The following is a 19,100-nucleotide window of genomic DNA, read 5'->3' as shown; positions in this document are numbered from 1 at the left end:
CTCTATACCATGAGAGTAGGGAAAGGAAGGCAAGGCAAGGCCCCTGCTTTGTTTGGAACACAGTGATTTTTAACTGTGATTTGTGTGATTTGTCGTGTTTGGACAAGAGGAATTCCAAGGAGTTGCAGTTAAGGATCATCCCCCACAAATGTTTTTTAAAGTACCCAAATACCATTTTAAAAGCCTGCCAACTTCTAGTAAAGGATGGAGTTGTTTGTTAGGTTTGAGAAAAAAATTAAAGTATGTTAATTATTGTACAAGGATTAACCTCTCCTGTGTGGGGGAAAAGGTGTTTAGCTGCAACGCTTTGCAAAGCCACGAGCTCTCTGTTAATCATTACAGGACATAGTCTTCTGGCTGAACTTACACCTGATGGCAAGTTGCCCAAAATTGAACCGTTGAGTCAAAAGCTTACATAACATTGACCAGTCCAAACGCCTCACCTACAGCATCATGCAATGGCAACATCAACTTACTTATATGAAGAAGTTTTTAGTTCTTTCCATGTACAGAGAGAAACAAAGGCAGGAGGAGAATATGGCACCAGCAGAGTCTGCAACGTGCGCAGAGCCTTGGGCTTTTGTGTCCGGGTCCGGTCGTGGTCTTTCACCCTGCCGGCTACCTGACTTTCTTCTTCTGGGTCTTAGGGCATTTCTTACACCATGAATTGCCTAGGTGAAAGCACTTAAAATGTAATTCAGGTAGGAAAGGCAGGACATGTGAATGGTATAGGCTCTACTAGCCCTTGTAGATTATATGATTTATACGTTCAGTGAAACAGCAGTGAATGAACAGCCTTGTAGCAGGCAATATGCTATTGTGCTGTTCCTCTATGCCTTGTCTTTTTAATGAAAAAGTTTATACTTTCAAAGTTAATTAACTCATTTCTCAAACTCATTTACACATCTGCTCTGTTTTCCAGTAAAACTTCAGTTTCATGTTACTAACTTCAGAGTTATATTAGGAAAAAACAACAACAACAAAAAAACCCCAACAAAACAAAACAAAAAAGCCGCATCAGATACAGCGCTTCATTTGTAATGACTTCAGATGTGGAATTCCTAATAATGATTAATTTCATGGGTTGACTTTGCACTGGTAGCTGCTTTGGAATGCAATTAGATAAATATTAGCCAAGAGCCTGTGTGGCACTCACAGTCACTTTGTGTGGGGGCATTGCTGGTACCCACCTGGGCACCGTGGCCTCTCTGTCTCTGGCAAGCAGCAAGTCAGAGCTGAGGGAGGAGGTCACCACTTCCCAGCTGTGCCCTATCTGCCACTGTAGCCACTGCCGCTCACCTGGCCCCTGCATTAGGCGTGGTGTGGTTCTCAGCCAAGCCCCGCTGCATCCCAGCCCGCCACAGAGCTGGCTCTGAACCACCGTGGGGAGAGAGCAAGCAGAAGGGCGGCCACTGCATTAGGCGTGGTGTGGTTCTCAGCCAAGCCCCGCTGCATCCCAGCCCGCCACAGAGCTGGCTCTGAACCACCGTGGGGAGAGAGCAAGCAGAAGGGCAGCACCAGGAAGGGCAGACCAGACCCTGAGCAGCACAGTGCAGACAGGGCAGACACTGCCCCTGCCCGTGCCACACACACACACACAGAGGACTGCTGCTTTCTTCTGCTGAGGGGCAGGCATTGTTTTAATTAAGCTATTATTTCAGTAATGATTACAATGTATGGGCACTGCTTGGGAAACAGGGTAAACAAAGAGCGTAGCACTCCGGCTGCTTTTAGCACCACAGTTCAGCAGCACGCCTGTTTGGGCAGCACGCATAGCTGAGTACTGTTAGTATTTACAGGAGAACACATCATGCCAAGTTTAGCCTACAAGCTGATCGCAGGCACAAGGTTTCACTATTTTAAGTGATTTATTCTTTTATGATGCGAAGAACAGCACTTCTCTGCAATGAATGCTGCCTGTGAAGTCTGCTTTTCCACTTAAGGGATGCTAAGCAGAAGCTAGCCAATGAAATGAAGGTAAATTTAATTACAAAAAATATAACGTTCTTCAAAAAAAAAACAACAGCTCGCTCTCTCTCCAACAAGGAAAAATACAAATAAAACCCCTTTGGCAATGCTGAGGAAATATCTGGGGCTGAGGTGAAAGGGACACAGCTTGACGAGTGTGCTGAAAGCTGAATGTGGATTACCCGTGAGTGCAAAAAATGAATAAATGTGCTTTATTCCATTATATTAATGAAATGGTTAATTCGGTTGCTATAGCAACAAGGAGCAGCCATGCTAAAAAGCTAAAGGGCTATACATAATGCCAGATACAAGGTCTCTCTAATTCTAAAGCTGATTTTCTTAGCTACAATAGAAGTGATGTGTGTTTTCAATATCATCTTAAGCTTTTGCATCAAATCTTCAAGCTAATCCAATAAATAGGCTAGTAGCATAAAACTGGCATGTATGTTTGCACCTCATAAAACTTATGAAAGGGATTTACCTATGCACAATCGTAAGAAAAGATCCATGGAGGGCAGCATGGGGCTCTTTCAAAAGACTGCTCTGCGTGTGATGGTGAACCAGCAAATGTGTTACAATGGGAAGTTCCTACAGCTACGAAGCAGGTGACTGCATGGGAAATCACTGCAGTGCTAGCCCAGACACCAAGGCACAATTGTGCTTACCATCCCGCTGGTTATTTCACCTTATGGAAAAAATGACTTTATATTCTTTTCACTCGCATTTTGCATGATTTTGTTTAAAAATAATAATTCTTACAGACTTCAGCAAGGAGTCTGGTGGTACTTGCTTTTCTTTTAACATTAAAGTCACAGAAAGGGTGACCCTTGGTCTTGCCAGAAGCACAGAGGACAGACTATTATTATTAAAGTCTATGCCACAGCAAAGGGAAGAGGAGTCCCCGCTCGGCCTTTCAGAGGGGCCTGGGGCAGCAGCTGCACAAACGGTGCTCCCTGGGAAAGGAGCATCCAGGGAGGGTTGCTGGCACTGCCCTGATGCTTTCATCAGGCTGGAGTCCTGCCCCACAGTGCAGGACCATTTCCATTTGCTTTGGCTCCCTTTTGTTACAGTGAGATTTGTCAAACTCCACGTTGCTCACTTTTTGCCTCAAAGAATAGAGCCCACCCTTAGGAGAACTGGAAGGCACTGACTTCCCTCACTGAAGTCAGACTTACAAAATTGGAAGTCATGCACCTGCACAAACAAAGCAGATGAGTTTTATCTGCAGGCCATCTGATTTGCATGATAACGGGAGTTCAGTTCCTGAGAAACATTCTCAGTGACTGAACATGAAGATTTAAGTGCCGAGGCCTAAACCTGTCTCCAATAAGCAGAAGTAAAAGCTGTGACGCTAAGTAGTCTCTAGACTAAACAGGTGAGAACAATGACGGTTAGCTCTAGCTGGTGGGGTGTGTGACTCCCATCGGCAGTTAGTTACCACTGTGAGTTGCCCACTGGAGGCATTTGATACTGCCTGCCTCCTCCTTGGCTGAAATGCAACAGAAGAGCTCTCACCAGCGGAGGAAGTAACACTGAGGAGCAACTTTTTAACTGTACCACAGTGCTGAAGAAATAAAATATTGCTCTTAAAAAAAGACAAGGCAGATAAATTGCTTCAGATATTGTATGAAAATAATTTATTAAGATTCTCCTGAATCTCAAAAAATGGGTGAGCAACAGCGTGAAACTATTTGCTGCCGTTGTCCTAAGGACCCTGCTTTTCAAGTCTGTGGAAAGATGCATGTGATGCAGATGGAGGAGCACCATGTCACCTCCACCTCTGGTGGCTAGCAGGCAGTGCTGTAGCAGTGCCTGCGGAGGCAGCCCCTGCCGTGTAGGGTGCAGCTCTCTGCAGAGCATGGGAAATCCTCGCTGTCCTCACGGCAGCACGGAGTGTATGCGAGGGGTGTGGCATTGCTACAGCGCCGCAAGAAAACCCAGCGAGTTCAGGGGCGTGTTGGCTGTTGGCAAAGCATGGATAAACTGAAGAGCCAGTTTTCAGCTGCCGAGCCACAGCAGGAAGGACTTCTTCCTGTTCCACTGCGCAGTCCGAGTTAATGCACATCTATTGCCCAGCCCTGGGGTCTGAAAAGCTCCATGCAGGCACAGCAAGGTAATGCTGAACACCTTGCAGTTCTTTTACAGAAAAAATGAACGATTGCATTTCCTTATGGTAACACGGGTTTGCTTAAACTAGAAGAGGAGAGAGTGTGTGTGCGTGCTTGTGTTCACTCTTATGATTTGCAAGTGCTTAAGACTTCCTTTGTTGCAGAGGTGATACGTGTCCACTTGCCAAGCTGTCCTCCAGCTTCACTGCTTGGTAGCAATGAGGAGCTCTGCTCCCACAGCACAAAAAGTCATGGGCAGATTCGGACCACCAAGGAGGAAGGAAGGAAGGATAAAAGCGAGGTCTTTGCTCCTGGGCAAGGCCAGCGTGGGCATTTGCACAAGACCCAGCAGACCAACCTAGGGAAGAGTTATTAAAAACTGATCTGCTGGAGAAATAACAGGAGAGCCTACAGTTCCTCCTCAGAAAGGAAGAAAATGGCAACAGCAAAGATGAAGTGACCCAGATGGCCCATAAGCAGACTAATGATATGAAAGACCCAGAAGCAACTCTGAAGTTACCAATCCAGCTGCTGAGAGAGTCTCCCAGGTTGCCAGCTGTTGCCAATGAAAAACCTATCTTCCATAGTCCATCAAAGAAGTGGAGCAGCCTGGTGAAGTGAAATCCTTGCCAATAAAATAAATATTTTATCTAAAAAAAAGATTTTCTACTAGGAAACATGTTGATAAAAAAAAATATGAATTTTTAACAACACACCCGCCCCATGTTACAGTAGATAAATAATGAAACATATATACAGAATATGTTGGCAGGATCTTCTTACCGATAGGAAATATCTATGCTTAACATTTTACTGCTAAGGCTACAGTCTTGGATGGTGTTAAACAAAGTGGTTTTATGAGGCACAGGATGATCGCACTCAGCTGGGGTTTGGCTAGTTTGCCTTGTATCTAGCAATCACTTTTGCCACCTTGAGCTAAAAGGCTTAAAGACAACAAAGCTGGAGGAGCCAAAGGTGACAGTAATACAAGCTGGAATGCTGGAGACTGCAGGAATGACAGCGAGCCACTCTGTGGCTGACGAGTCACCTGTCTCAGAGGCCACACCGTGGAAAGGCCTGTGTTCTACAAGACACAGCAAAGAGGGGCAGAGCTTCTGGAGAGGTAATTTGCATTCTGATCCTGCCAGGTTTTATGAACTGAGCGAACGGGTGTCTGCGAAGATGGCTTCCTCGCGCAGTCGGTGAGGCACCAGAGCAAGGCGCAGCGTACGTGTACGTGGCTTCAATGCTGGAGATACAGGCTGCCTATCACATTCATGCACAAAGGCTAGTTTTAATTTTTGACAAGAGCTCAAATTAATATTTCATTTTAAAAAATCAGGAAATTATGTATTTTAAAAATCCTGTGTAACTTTACACACATGGCTCTCAACATTGCCAATCCAGTGCCTTGGAAACGTTATGTCTGTTCATCTTAGAGGCCAAAAACCAAACTGCCTGTATAGTCTGTTAGCAAGGCAAAACATCTCTTTTTCCAATGAACGTGTATGGGTGTACTGGGATTCACACAAGCAGATTTGGCAGCTTTTTCAAGTATTTCTTGGACTGCAGAGCACACACTGAACATGGGGAGCTCTTTCTGTTCAGGAATATGATGTGAATTAGAATGTGCTACTGGAGGATGACCTGTGGCATTTCTGTCATCATTTAATCTGTCAAATATAGTTTACAATATTTTATAATAGTCATCAATAGGACAACATGTCTAAAAAACTGTGAGGGCTAGGGTTGCAGGATCCTACCCAGCATGTCTTTAATAATACATAATTCCTTAAATGGGCAAGTAAATCACTGAAATATATGAGCTTAATTTGAAACCTTTTACACTTTGAAAATTTATATCCTTTTTTTTTAATAACTGGCTACAGCGTTTGAAGAATAGACCATTTTTTTTCTGATTTGTTTCCTTGGCTTTTGAATGCGCTGAATGGGATGGATTCCCCAAGATGGATGTGAAAAACCTATAAACCCCAGGAATATGTCCTTCGTGGCCCTCTCCCCCTGCCTGTTTACACCTTGCCTCACCCTGATGACTTAAAGAGAACCCTGCAGGAGACCTAAATGTGCCCATTTCTCTGAGTGAGTTACTGCAGACCACAGATTTATTGCTGACCATCAGAGTTCGAAAGTATTCGCATTCATTGGGGAATGCATTTCCTGAAACTGTTAATGGACTGGACAGGACAAGAGTGGGGGAGACGGCAGAGAAAGAAACCTGCAAAATATAACCTGGTATTTCTTCTTCAGTAAACGAGTTATAGTTTTAAGTATAATCCTGAGTCACAAAGAACGCCTTTACTCCTCCAGAGAGTACTTTATAGCTGCTTGGGAATACTGGATGTCCTGTGACTATTGAATATCCTAGGAAAAGCTCTGATTTTGCTGCTACATTATGATGTACATGTGCTTAGCTACTTGAATCAGGTCTCCTGGCATTCTGCTGCATTTAAAAGAAGCTACCCTGCCAGATGTGATGCCTTCAGGATGGCAAGGTAATGAGGTTTGATGATGCAGCAACTGAAGACCTGGAGAAGCTGGACAGTTCTGCTGCAGGTGACACAACGCCCCTTACCCTCAGGGTTCATGGTTGGTAGGGTACACAATAATAGGTACACGGTAACAGCCTGGGAGAAGATAGCCACTTTTCCTGGCATGTGGCAACTGAGAATGTGTTAACCTGCAGATTCTGATTTTTCTGCCCCACCCAAGGGCATGCTGCTTGTCAGCCAGCTCCTCCGAACAGGTACAAGCGGTACCTGCAGAGATTCTCCAGACTTTGCCCCTAACATTCACAAATCAGCTTGTTCTTCCTGCGAATCCTCTATAGCTCATGTAAGATAAGAAACTACCAGAAGACCAAGAGCTTTAAAGAAGTTTCAGGCAAATATTTTCTAAGCAGTACAAGTATCTGTTCCTGTTTTCATCTGAGTGTGAAAAATCCACAACGATGAAAAGTTAATGTATGAAGAGAAAGCTATTAGTGGAGACACCGGGCTTGAGCCTGCCAAGGGATCTCATCAAGCAAGTCCAAAGTGTCAGCAAAACGGTATTGGTGGAGTGAGGATACTAAATGAAATGACACTTCCAAACGTCCGTGTGACACAGAGTGTACATACGTGTGCATGCAAGCGTGGGCACGTGAGGAAGGGATGTAAAAGGACGGCAAGTCAACGGCAGACAAAGAGGTGCCAGAGAGGGGCAAAGAGCGTGCTACATTCTGCACTGTAGGCAATTAATGGAATAATGTACACATGAATTAACTCATTAATGGTTCCTGGAGTGACTCTTCGAGATCGTGAAACACCACCTGACAAGTCTCCGCAAGAAAAATCTGTTTAGTAAATGAAAAAAAAACCTAAAACCAAACCCACAAACAATCCCAAGGTGTTTTCAACATTTTATTTATAATTCGATGCACAATTCATAAACCGAGAAACAAAAGTCAAGGTGTATTTTTGATCAAAATTTTGAGTGACTGCTGATTGCAATATAGGGTATAAGAACTTGAGTTGATAGATCACTTATTATTTTTATGAAAGTAAAGTCTTTATATTCTTAAGTGGAGTAAAGCAGACAGCAATACATTCATATTATAAAGTTACTACTGTGAACAAAAAATGGATTAAAACTGAGATATTGTTTAGCAAGACAGACAAATCTATACTTCTCTTTGGTTGTGAAACTAGTACAACCCTACATAACCAGTAGGTATGAAGAATTTGCACTGGGGGAAATCATCTTGCCAGTTTGCTCCGTGTGTCTGCGTTTGGCAAACGCAGTCTGCAGGGTGTGTATTCCATTTGCACATAATCAGATCTCTGACCTGTAACGTGTACATTCTGGAACATTAATTGGCACAATTAAAAAGTTATTTAGAGGATGAGCTTGGAGCAAAACATGTTGTCACATCTCAGAATCCTGAAATGCAACCTGGACTTAATAGTAAGCTGGTGTAACCATTTTTAGAGAGATGTTGTGAGAGTTCACCGGGAGTCGGAAAGTAATGATCAAACTACACAAATCTGAAGAGTCCAGCATGTGTTAGTGCACAGCAAATTTATTCCATAAAGTGACTAGTGTGAAAAAGAATTAGAAAGGATTATAAAAATACACTACCATATGCTGTAGTAGTTGAAAGTGATTAATCCAGTTCTTAAATCCTATTTTAAATTCCCTTTCATTTCTTCCCATAGAAAAATAGAAGCCACATCGCTTTGTTTGAATGCTATGTAGTTAATTACATCTTCTAAGAAACTCTTTTAAAACTAAATGTAATGTTTAATTACAAAAAGCCTCCTTGAAAACAGTCAGCTTGTACACTGATTTGTAGTTCATTAAAAATGCTTTCTTAATTATATTTACAGCCAGAAAATACATAGAGATTAAAGAGCCTACAGAGAAATTCTGAAATGACAACATGGATTGTAAGGAGAAAGTTACACTTCAAATAGTGGACAGCTGACAGCCACAACTAATTGCTGCCTTTCTGTAATTTCAAAACTTAATAGTTGTAAAAATAATAACTGGAAAACACAGCATTCATTGGAACGGCTATCAATATTACGTTGTTTTAGAAGAGTAGATTTTCAAGGACTAATTAGGAAGCAAATCAATGGCATCAAACAAGTGTAAAGTTCACATTAGCTGTCGGACTGATCAACTCGGCACACGGGGTTCACGGCTAAGGGCAGCCCGCGCTTTGGTTCGTAGGGTGTTGTCCTGGAAACCATGCGGATGCAGTCAATAACAGGGCAGACGCTGAGACACAGGGTGCAGCCCGTACAGCTGTCAGTAACCGCGGGCAGGTGGGTTTCGGGATCAAACTGGATAGCCTGCGAACAGGAATAAACATTATTGATGTCACTCATGGAAAAGGTCAACATTGCTCCCATTTTAGTGCCTGCGTTTCCTATGCTACAGCACTTGGAGACATTTTGGTGCGATTCTGCACTGCAGCTATAGCAACTGTTCAGGGAACAAAACAACCCCTCCCTCCTGACACTTTAAAATTAGAAATATGGGCCAAATCATACCTTGGCAAAAGCTCATGGGTCAAAAGGACTGGTTACAAAGGGAGGAGTTTGGCCCATGATGTTTAGACTCCCAGAGGGATATTTCTGCTTCACATGAAGGAAATATTGCGTAAGGCAGCAATTTGCCAGGGTTATTGGGTCAGAGGAGACACCAGACCATGCCTGTATGGGTTCAGCACGATGCTGGCCACAATGCGTTCTTTTGACTTTTCTCTTCAGCATGGCACAAACAATCTAATAAATAGCAGAAAAAAACACAGCACGTTGTGCCTCATGATTGTTTTCCTTCGCAAACCTTTGAAAGGGGTATCTGAGCTTTGGGCAGGGAGAGCTTCCTTTAGTTCCCACATTTCCGTGCAGCGAATCCTCATTACCAATTAGGGTGATAAGTGTATTTGAATGTGAAATCACAATTGCAGGCTCAATATAAAAGCGCCTGGTGTAATGGAAATGGCAATTAAAAGTAAAAACAAAAGCATCACACAACCACAAAAGCTTCAGTATCTAAGAAGCAAGCCTAGGAAAGGAAAAAATTAAATCCCACTGAATATCTACTTTTAAGAGTTTTAGAAGGAAAAATCGAGTCTGAAAGCTGAACTCTTGCTTCTCTGCAAACAAGCACTGCCTTAGCATGTCTCCCTAACATGGGGCAGCCAGGGAGGAGATGGGAGGTGCCAGGTGGACCTGCAGGTCGGCACAAAGGGCAGATTTTTCAGCACCAGAGTTTCACTACTAGGAAAGGGCAGAAGTTGTTGTAGCAACCAGCAAGAGCATGAAGTAGCTACTAACTGCCCTGAATCTACAAGTTTTAGTTTAGGTTGAGCACAGAGAGTTTTTGTTTATCATTTTTGAGTGTTTAGGAAGGACTCCTTCCTCTCTCCCTAACACATCTCGAAGGGGAGTTCAAAGAAGGAGAGGAGGTCAGGTTACAGCGCTAACTTTAAATTACGGAAAGCTTTATTGTTGGAGTCATGCAAGGTGATGGCTCCGTAGAGCAGCATGGGTATTTTTGAAACAAATACGAGCATAAAGCAGATGCTATTTTGAAGGGACGAGGGGATGACTTCATTGCAATTAAGAATTTCTTTGCAATTCTTTGCAATTAATTTCTTTTCAATTTCGTTAATGAAGGAAAAACTTTTTTTTTTTTTGTGTGTGCTTAGGAAACCTTCCAGGATTTTAAATTTTGATTCTTTTGGTGCTGATTTTTTTAAATCCAGTTATAGAAAAGAAAGTTTTACTAAATATAAAGAGTCTTTCACTCAAAGGGCTATATCCTCCCTGTCACTGGGAAATCTGATGGAAGGAGAAAAGGTGAAGATTGCAGTGTGGAGAAGAAATTTAGACACCTAAAAGGCTACTGTAGTAATCTAATCTGGTATAAATGCATCATTAATTTTGCCATATCAGTGGAAAAAACATGTCTACTTTTGCTCTGACACTTGTTTTAGTTGCAGGAGTTGGTTTTAAATGGGAAGACTTCTTCCTTGACTGTGTGTAGTTAAATTCATCAGACCTAATATTGATAAGATTGAGTCAAGGATAAACAAAAGGTCATGGTGTTCAGAGGAAACTTGGTGCTCAGTTAAAGTATTTGTTTCTGACAAACAATGTATTCTTGGACTGGAATGATGGAAAAATTAATGTAGAAATTATTGCTTACTGCATATTGGATTCCATGGAAGTTATGCTAGACCATATTTTGGTTTTCTAAAAGAATATGAGTCCTCCTATACTGCTCTTTTTATAGCAGGACAGTCCATCAGCCTCAGTGGATGTGGCAATAAATGGCATTTAGAAATCCTGATACGTTTCATACAACTTATGTTACCATACTGAGCAGTAATCAGAGAAATCCTTTGCTGCAAACAAGAGCCCCAGCTCAAAATTATGCTCTTTCCTGGTCACAATGATCTCTGCAAACTTCAGCCTCCTGCTCTAAGCCTGGCAGCCATCCTGGAGAAAGGATATGTACCTCAATCGAGATCAAAACAAAACACCTGCTTGAAACTGGAATGAGTTCAAGTTCAGTTACACTGACAGAACAGGGACTAAGTTTCTTAAAAGCATTTGTCAGTCAGAACAGCTCCTGTCTCCCCGCGCCCCATTGGCGGGAAGGGATGCCTTCTTCCCCTTCTCCCTCTCGTACTTGAAAACCATCAAAGAACTACATTTACACCCATCTGACTTGGGTCTCCTTCATTTTCTTTTTCTATAAAAGGATCACTTGTAGTTGGTAAGAGAGTAGGAGAGTGACCTAGACCAAGCCAGTGGGATGCGGTACACTCTGCACAGCCCTCCAGAAGAAGCCATGCTGGGTGATGCTCTCACCGCAGGGCTTGCACGGCATAGCCCGGGAGCATGCTGGGGTTCGAAGCCAGTATTTTGGACATCTGTTTTTACCACCTGTTCATTAACAGAAGGTGGATTCTTTCTTCCCACCATAACTCATCGTGCCTTTCTGCTAATTACAGCTGCGCTCTTACCTGGTAGCCGGAATCATTACAGGTCATGTAACATTTGCCACAGTTGATACACATTTCCTCGTCAATCAGAGCCACAACTTGCTCTGTGTTGCAGAGCTCACCATATGTTCCAATATACTGCAATCCTTTTCCAATTACATCCTAGGGAAAAAAAAAAAAGTTACTGACTCATTCATAAGATACTTAAGCAGTTTCTCTAGCTGTGCAGGAGCACTCTCTAATACTTTAATATGGAAGATTTGGCCGTGCATTGTGATGATGTTTAGGGGTTTTCTTACAAATTTCTATGTTGCTGACCTTCATACCTCCTGTAAAATATGAAGAATGATCTATACAGGCACATTTTGAATGTAGGCAGCACTAGAAGTATGTATTTATATACAAACACGTTCTACAAACAGGTTACGCATTTACTTCTTGAGTTTGAATGTGCTATTGTTTTGCCATTGTTGTGTGAAACTTCAAGGAACAAAATGGAGCACAAACAGGAGCGACATGCTACAAACAAGCAGATCATCGTTGTTCATTTCTCATTAGCACAGATTTAGGAACTCACAAGAAAAGAAAGGGGCATGATCAAATAAACCAAATCAAATCAAATCAGAGAAAACAGTAACTGCCTTTCTCTCTTTAGTCGAATGCACAAATGACACAATCACTAGTTTATTGTAAATATTGTACAGAAAAACACTGTGGGCCTAATCCCGCAAGTCTTGATTCAGTTCTGTCAGCTTCACGGGGAGGCATCGACCTTAAGCATCTGTGCTGCAGAAGTAAAGGTATATGGCAGGACAGCGGCTGGGTACACTCCACAAGGGGAAGATATGCCCTCTAGAAGAAGGTGGTTGGGACCTACCTGATGGAAAGCGTTTCCACTTTACATCAAGGAAAACTGTGAACTGTGGTTCACTGGCAGCTCAGCTTCACTGAGTCAGTGATAGAGATGGGACAAGTCTCAGGTCCTTTGGACTACAGTTATCCCTCAGTTAAATTAGTTTAGCTTGTGAAAGTATAGCACAGATGATGAAGAGGACTGCATTTGAGAAGATTCACTCTGTGGCACTGTATCGGTTGCCTGGATATTTTCTAAGTTTACTAAGCACGCTTCTAGAACAGTTCCCATGTTACGAAAGAAGCTCAATTTTACATGCAAGATTCTACATCATTAAGATAAAGTTGGGCTCAGTAAATAAATGTTATGTGATGCAACAACACATTTTACTTTGGCTTTAAAAAGGGTTATTGCTGTTAAGTATTAGAGAAATCTCATTGAATGATAGGAGAGCAGAACTGGTTTCAAAGTCATTCTACTGTAATAAACCAAGAGGTCATTATGATTTTGATTACGGAATTTTATTCAAGTCAATTTGAGAAATGCTCAAGATCAAGCCAAAGACGAGATGAAGACAAGTCTGCCCAGAATTATAAGCTGCAAAGTGTTTACCTTTGGTCTTGCATCTCCAAGAAATGTGATACAGATTTCTTTTTGTATTGTTTCTCAGTATTTTATGAAGAAACAGCACCTACCTTATTCCTATCAGTCAAAAAATTATTCTGAAATGATTAGCAACCATTTTATGTGTGTAGTAGTATGCCGTATTTAACCTGTATAATTTATAATCACATACAATGCTCTATATATTGTTTTCAATTCTCATTGCAGATTACAGCAACTTACATTTTGTTTGCCTATCTCAATTGGGGCAGCCTTACTTTCAAACAAACTAAGCATCCCTAATTATTCCTAAGCCACATCAAAACTATACGGTAACATGGCTTTATCAATGTTAGCTCTAAAGGAAATCTCTGCGATATGAATTAAATGCAAGAATGGGTCCACTTATCTTCCTGAGCCTGCTGAGAACTTGCAACAACAGCTCTACTTCCTGCATGAATGACTCCCGTTCGTGGCAGTGAAGTTTTAGCTTTGGGGCCTCCCTGGCCTTCAGCACTTAAATTTCAATAGTATCTTTATACAACGAGACAAATTTCTTTGTTCGCTGGATGCAGTGGTAGGATCTATGAAGTTGCTCTTAGTGATTGTTAAGGTAGGAAATTCAACCATGTCCTAAGACCAGGAAGGGCAGGGAAACTGTGCTGTTTTCTTGTTCCAAAACACTCAAATGTTTTCTTTCTGCCAGACCCCGGGCAGAATACCTTGCTTGCATCCAGTTTCTCTCAGCAACGTGTAGAGAACATTAATGCTCTTCCAGTATGAAACAGCTACGGCATATTGCTAGAGGCAGCATGATGAGTGTGGACAGATGACTGTAAGTGAGCAAGTTATCACAGCTTAATGAGTTAGCACTCATCAATAGAGCTGTGCAAGCTGATTATGTGCATGGTCCAAATTCACTGCAAATGTGAAGCAAAAAGTGTTTGCTTAAACCACTGTAAAAGGTCAATTAACTACTATGAAAGTGTTTCAGCTAATACTTCTTATTAGACTTGACCACACAGCCCTTCACTGTGCCTCCACTGATGAGCTACAGTAACTAACTCAATCAAATGTGAGCTTTTAGGAACTGGTCATACCCCTGTATTTTAATTTCCGTGTCCTACTCAGAAAAGTTCATGGATTTACCGGGAATTGCTCAGCAGTTTTCAAGTTGCTAGTTTCTGCAGTCTTCTGTTTCAGCTGAAAAATTGGTTGTAGAATTTAGTTCCAGCTTGTTTCAAATCTCATGTAGGCTTGTCTGTATCATACCTGCTACAGGCTTCAAAATACATCTCTCTCCGTGTATCATTTACTGCCCCAGCAATATTAAGTATCCTATAAGCCACTCTTTTTGTATATAGCCCCATGCACTGCCTGGTCTGGGTTGTCTGCAAGTACTGGCCTGTGTTCTGAAGAATTTGAAGAAAAAGGAAACCCTGTACAACAAAGAATGAAGTAGCTTTCCACTGCCTGCTCCTGTTGTAGAAGTATTAACAGGGGAAGATTCCTCGCAGCAAAGGGCTTTCTAATCTAACAAAAGCAGATGTTTAAACCGCATGGATAATTAACAGTTTTCTGAGGGAGGTTCTGGATTCACATTTGTATTCTTTCAATATTGTTTGGATGTTAACAAAACCCACAAAGCTCAAGCAGGTTGCAGAAATGGGCTACTCAAATAATCATGGGATGGAGGGCCTTGCTTATGAGAGAAGCAAGCTTAGCAAGACGTTTACCCGAGGAAGATGAAGGCAGAGCAGGAATATGATGTTTCTATATACATCAGGGAAGGAAAAGACCTATTTAAGTTAAATGACAATGTTGGCACAGGAACACATGATTATAAGCCAGCCACGAATAAAATTAAAGCTAGAAATTAGAAGAGGCTTTTTAAATGGGAAGGGAGTGAGGTGGTTAATGGCCTTCCTGAGAAGCAGCTTGGGGACAGGAGGGAGACAGTCCAAGGTTTAGGATAGCATTAAGTAGCTCAGGAAATGGTTGCTTAAGAAACACATGATCAAAATAGATTTTTCCAGCTACAAATTTACAAAGGGAATAAAATCCCAATGCATATGGCATGGTGATTTCTGAATTTGTAAACAAGTCTCACTTCTCACAGCTCACAAAATACACTTTTGGGGTCTTAGAATCCCAAATAGGAAGGATGATGGCATTTTAGAGGCCTGAAAGCGATTTCAAAAGACTGTGTCAATGATTTACTGCTCATTTACACTCCTGGGTGTTGTGTCCTTTAATCTCTTCTTTTGCTCAAGTAAAACCCATATCTTTATTAATTTGCAAAGTTTCAAGACTTTATTGACTAAAAAAGCAATGGTACTTAAAAGATGTTTTGCAGGTGCGGTCTTTTACAGCATCTCAAGCTATCTCAGAGTTTCTTGTTTCCATCAAATCATAAACGTTTGGAACAAAATAAACAGTGCGGCAAGAAATAATGAGCCTTCACTGTTTAAAGTGCAGTTTCACTCCAAAAACCAACTATCTAAAACAGCACTATGGGATTCCACACTTGGTATATCTCAATGGCCTCCAGATCAAATTTGCACTGCTTACAGTACAACGTTTGTTTTGTTTTGTTTTGCTTTTTTGTGCCAACTGCCAGACCTGCAAACAGAAGCCAGGTTCTGAAAGTCAAGCTGTGTTCTTTCTGGCTCATGCATTACCAGCAGCGATAACAAACAAACAAACAACAAAAGCTGGAAGTTAACTTTTGTCCTAAGTTACACCTTTGCATCTCAGGGACCTGGAGTGCTCCTTTGGATTACTGCGTGCTCTCCCACTCTTCTCAACAAAACTGCACTGAACAAACTGGGAGAGGAATTTAGTCCTGCAGCTGGAACTGGCAGGGAAGTCAGTTGCTATGGAGAGAATCAGAACAGAATCCATTAGTTTTATACGACTAAGGAGTACAGAAAAAATCCTCATTTTGTCACTAAGCTAGCCAGATGTGGTTTTGAGTATACACAAGGAGAAGATCTGTTCAGTAGGATATTATTTTAACAATTCTATCTTTATTACCAGAGAAGCATTTTTAATGTTAATTATCGAACTTTTATGGTGGTTAGCTTTCCATTAGCCATCATATTAAACTTCTATTTGTAAATACAATTCATGGTGCAGGTATGGCTCCTTGTAGACCTGCTGTGTCCATCTTCATGCAAACCACACTGTAAAAGCCCACACTAGAGATGAGGAACATTACAGGCTTCTCATTAGAGATACACATACAGTATGGGTACTGCATCTCGTATAGCAAGTCCAAAGGGAATCCACATGCTTGTCCTATTCTTGCACTTCCTGAGTCACCATAAAACACTTTTCATAGTACACCACGTTCAGGAGAACGGTTCGCTGACTAGGAACTTTGTCCTCTTGAAGCTGACAGCAACAGAAGGTAAGGAAAGCAGAGCAGTCTTTAGATTACCAGCAGTAGAGGTCTACCTGTTGTAAATGGCAGCCTTTCCTAAGGACAGGCTTTAGCCTCAGCCGTCAGGTCTCTGAGGGATCGTTGACCATGATACAAATGCTGAAGTTGATTCACCACCGAGGAATGTAAAAATCTCCCAACAAAGCATCTGGCATTTATATAGCAAAGCTGTGCGCTTGATCTCAAGTACTCTATCTGTTCATGATTATTTATGGGGTGTTTGGGCAGTTCTCAGGATTCAGTAGGTTGTGAAAGATCAAGGGGCTTGCAGAAGCACCCTCACTAGGAAACAGAGAGAGCATGGAAAGGAGATGAAATGTTGCGAATAAAGTAAATTACCCTCTGTACCAGCATTTATCTCCATTAGGGAGATACCTGCCTACCACCTGTTCTTTTCCTGTAATAAAGGTGAGGCGCTGTCGGAAAGAGAGAGAAATGATGAAAAGAAGAAATGTTAGGTAAAAAAATACGGATTAAAAAAGAAAAAGTCACCAGAATCTGAGGATACACGACCAAGATGAATTTACAGCAAAGTGGCTAACAAAAGTATGTAATCTCATTAAAACTAACTTGAAATTGAAAGGTTACAGATGCTTTGCCAGTGCTTAAAAAGGTTATTAAATGTGCTCTGGGATTTAGGGACCTCTAAGCCTTGTTTCAGTAAAGCAAGTAAAAAAGTTGCAGTACTAGCTAAAGAGGGACTGACAAAAACTCGGATGAACCTTTATTGCATAGTTCAACCTGGCTTCTGCAATGAAAATTATGCCTTGTGAATGTACCATTATTCTTTAGGAAGGATGTGAAGTAATAAATAAAAAAACCCCAACTAGTAAATTTTGTTTCCATAAGCCTCTGACACAGGCCTCTGACCCAAGAGTTCTGAAATTATGGGAAGTGGGATTGCAAGTTGGCTAAAGAAAGAAAAAATGAAGAGCTGGAAGACAATGATCAATGTTCAGAAAAGGCAAAATATTAGCAGAGCAAAAGGTCACAATTTTCTGGATTAGAAATGAGATATGATGGTGTTAATGTGCTTGTTTGTGTTTCAGAAAAAGAAACACAAACCAGAGGACTATAGAGTTGGTACAGATTTTAGTTTAAACTAAAATAAAGAAACCCCAATTTTCATAGGTGTTTTATACAACTAGATGAACAGGTACTACCAGAGTGAAAAAGTGCAGTTTGACAAACAGCATATCAAAATAAGTAACTTGCTCTTCTTGCCAACAGATAAAAGAAAGCTGCCTGAGAAAACAGTAGCAGTCACCATGAAAACTTGTGCTTGATGAGCTGTCCTGACAAGACACAAGCAAACTAGTGCAATATTAAGATAGAAAATAGCCATGTAGTTACTGTAATGCTGTTACGTTAATCAGCCGTGATCTGGAATACATGACATTTCAGTCTTACATACAGTAGCACAGTGCCCTTCCTCTTAAGGGCTGCTTGTGCAATGGCAGCCTTACGGGGGATCTAGACGGACTGGAGCATTGGGCTATGATTAATGGCATGAAATTTAACAAGCACAAATGTCAGATTCTGCACCTAGGATGGAGTAACACTGGGCACAAGTATAAACTGGGAGAGGAGTGGCTGGAGAGGAGCCCTGCAGACAGGGATCTGTGAGTGCTGGTTGACAGCAGGCTCAGTATGAGTCAACAGTGTGCGCCCTGGCAGCCAAGAGGACAAAACACGTCCTGCACAGATGACCAGCCAGCCCAAAAAGGTGATTATCCCACTGTACGCAGTGCTGGTGTGCTCTCACCTTGAGTACCGTGTGCAGTTCTATTCTATTCCGCTCCACTCCACTCCATTCCATTCGCACTTAAGGCAATCCTACAGTCAGAGTGGGGAGGGAAAGGGGAGGTTTGGACTCCAGGATTTCTCTCCCTATCTGAAAATTAACTTAAATTTTCTTAAACTGTCAGATGTAATGAGAACATTCTCTGAGGTACTGTGATAGAGAAGGGATCATTACAGGCTACTGCAGAAGAGTTTATGCTGTGATTTGTGTTGGAGCAAATACTGGGGACCAGACTTGGAGTCTTATAAATTATGGGAGACACATGCGTAGTTTCACCTCAAATATGCGACGACTCCACCATTATGATGAAGATTACAATGTGGTCTTTTCCAGGCAGGCAAGCACAGGCTAAAACTACTAATGCTGAACCACCTGGATACATGCCAGGAAGGATCCAAATCGTACACTATGGCATAATAGTGCTGTGCCTAGATCAGTAGACTTCCTCTCTGAAGAGGATTTCATAGGTTGAGCCCAGCACTGGACTAAATGTGGCTAGATGCCTCCAAAGGCGCTGGCTTCCAGCTGGGTGCTTACGGCATCACCATATTTAAGCTTGAGGAACTCTATGGATATTTTTCCAACAGGTGGAGCAACATGTCATGCCCTAGCCAAGCTGACAAACAGCTATGCCAGAGTGTTTAAAGAACCAAACCAGGCAATCTCTACAGCAAGACTCGTAGAGAAAAAAAGGAAGAAAAAAAATAAGCAGATAGATGAGGACTGAATATTATGATATAGGAACTGGAGGACAAAGAACTAAATTATTAGGAAACTCCGCACCCATCCCCCCCCCCTCC

At 41.9% G+C, this 19,100-nt stretch overlaps 1 protein-coding gene across 1 annotated transcript in view; it reads right to left on the bottom strand.

Moving 5' to 3' along the window:
- Positions 1 to 8,737: 8,737 nt before the first annotated feature.
- LOC104489318 (dihydropyrimidine dehydrogenase [NADP(+)]-like) overlaps positions 8,738 to 19,100 on the bottom strand; it is a gene marked incomplete at its 5' end in the record, with an annotated part of 65,847 nt that continues 55,484 nt past the window's right edge. The window contains 2 exons of the mRNA XM_010131466.1: positions 8,738 to 8,929; positions 11,617 to 11,757. Coding sequence (XP_010129768.1) covers positions 8,738 to 8,929; positions 11,617 to 11,757 — 333 coding nt within the window. The remainder of the gene's footprint in view (positions 8,930 to 11,616; positions 11,758 to 19,100) is intronic.

This window comes from Buceros rhinoceros, unplaced genomic scaffold (assembly GCF_000710305.1).
Source record: "Buceros rhinoceros silvestris isolate BGI_N320 unplaced genomic scaffold, ASM71030v1 scaffold8732, whole genome shotgun sequence".
NCBI lineage: Eukaryota > Metazoa > Chordata > Aves > Bucerotiformes > Bucerotidae > Buceros > Buceros rhinoceros.
The sequence above is the reverse complement of the archived record's forward strand: the minus strand, read 5'-3'. Positions and strand labels throughout refer to the sequence as shown.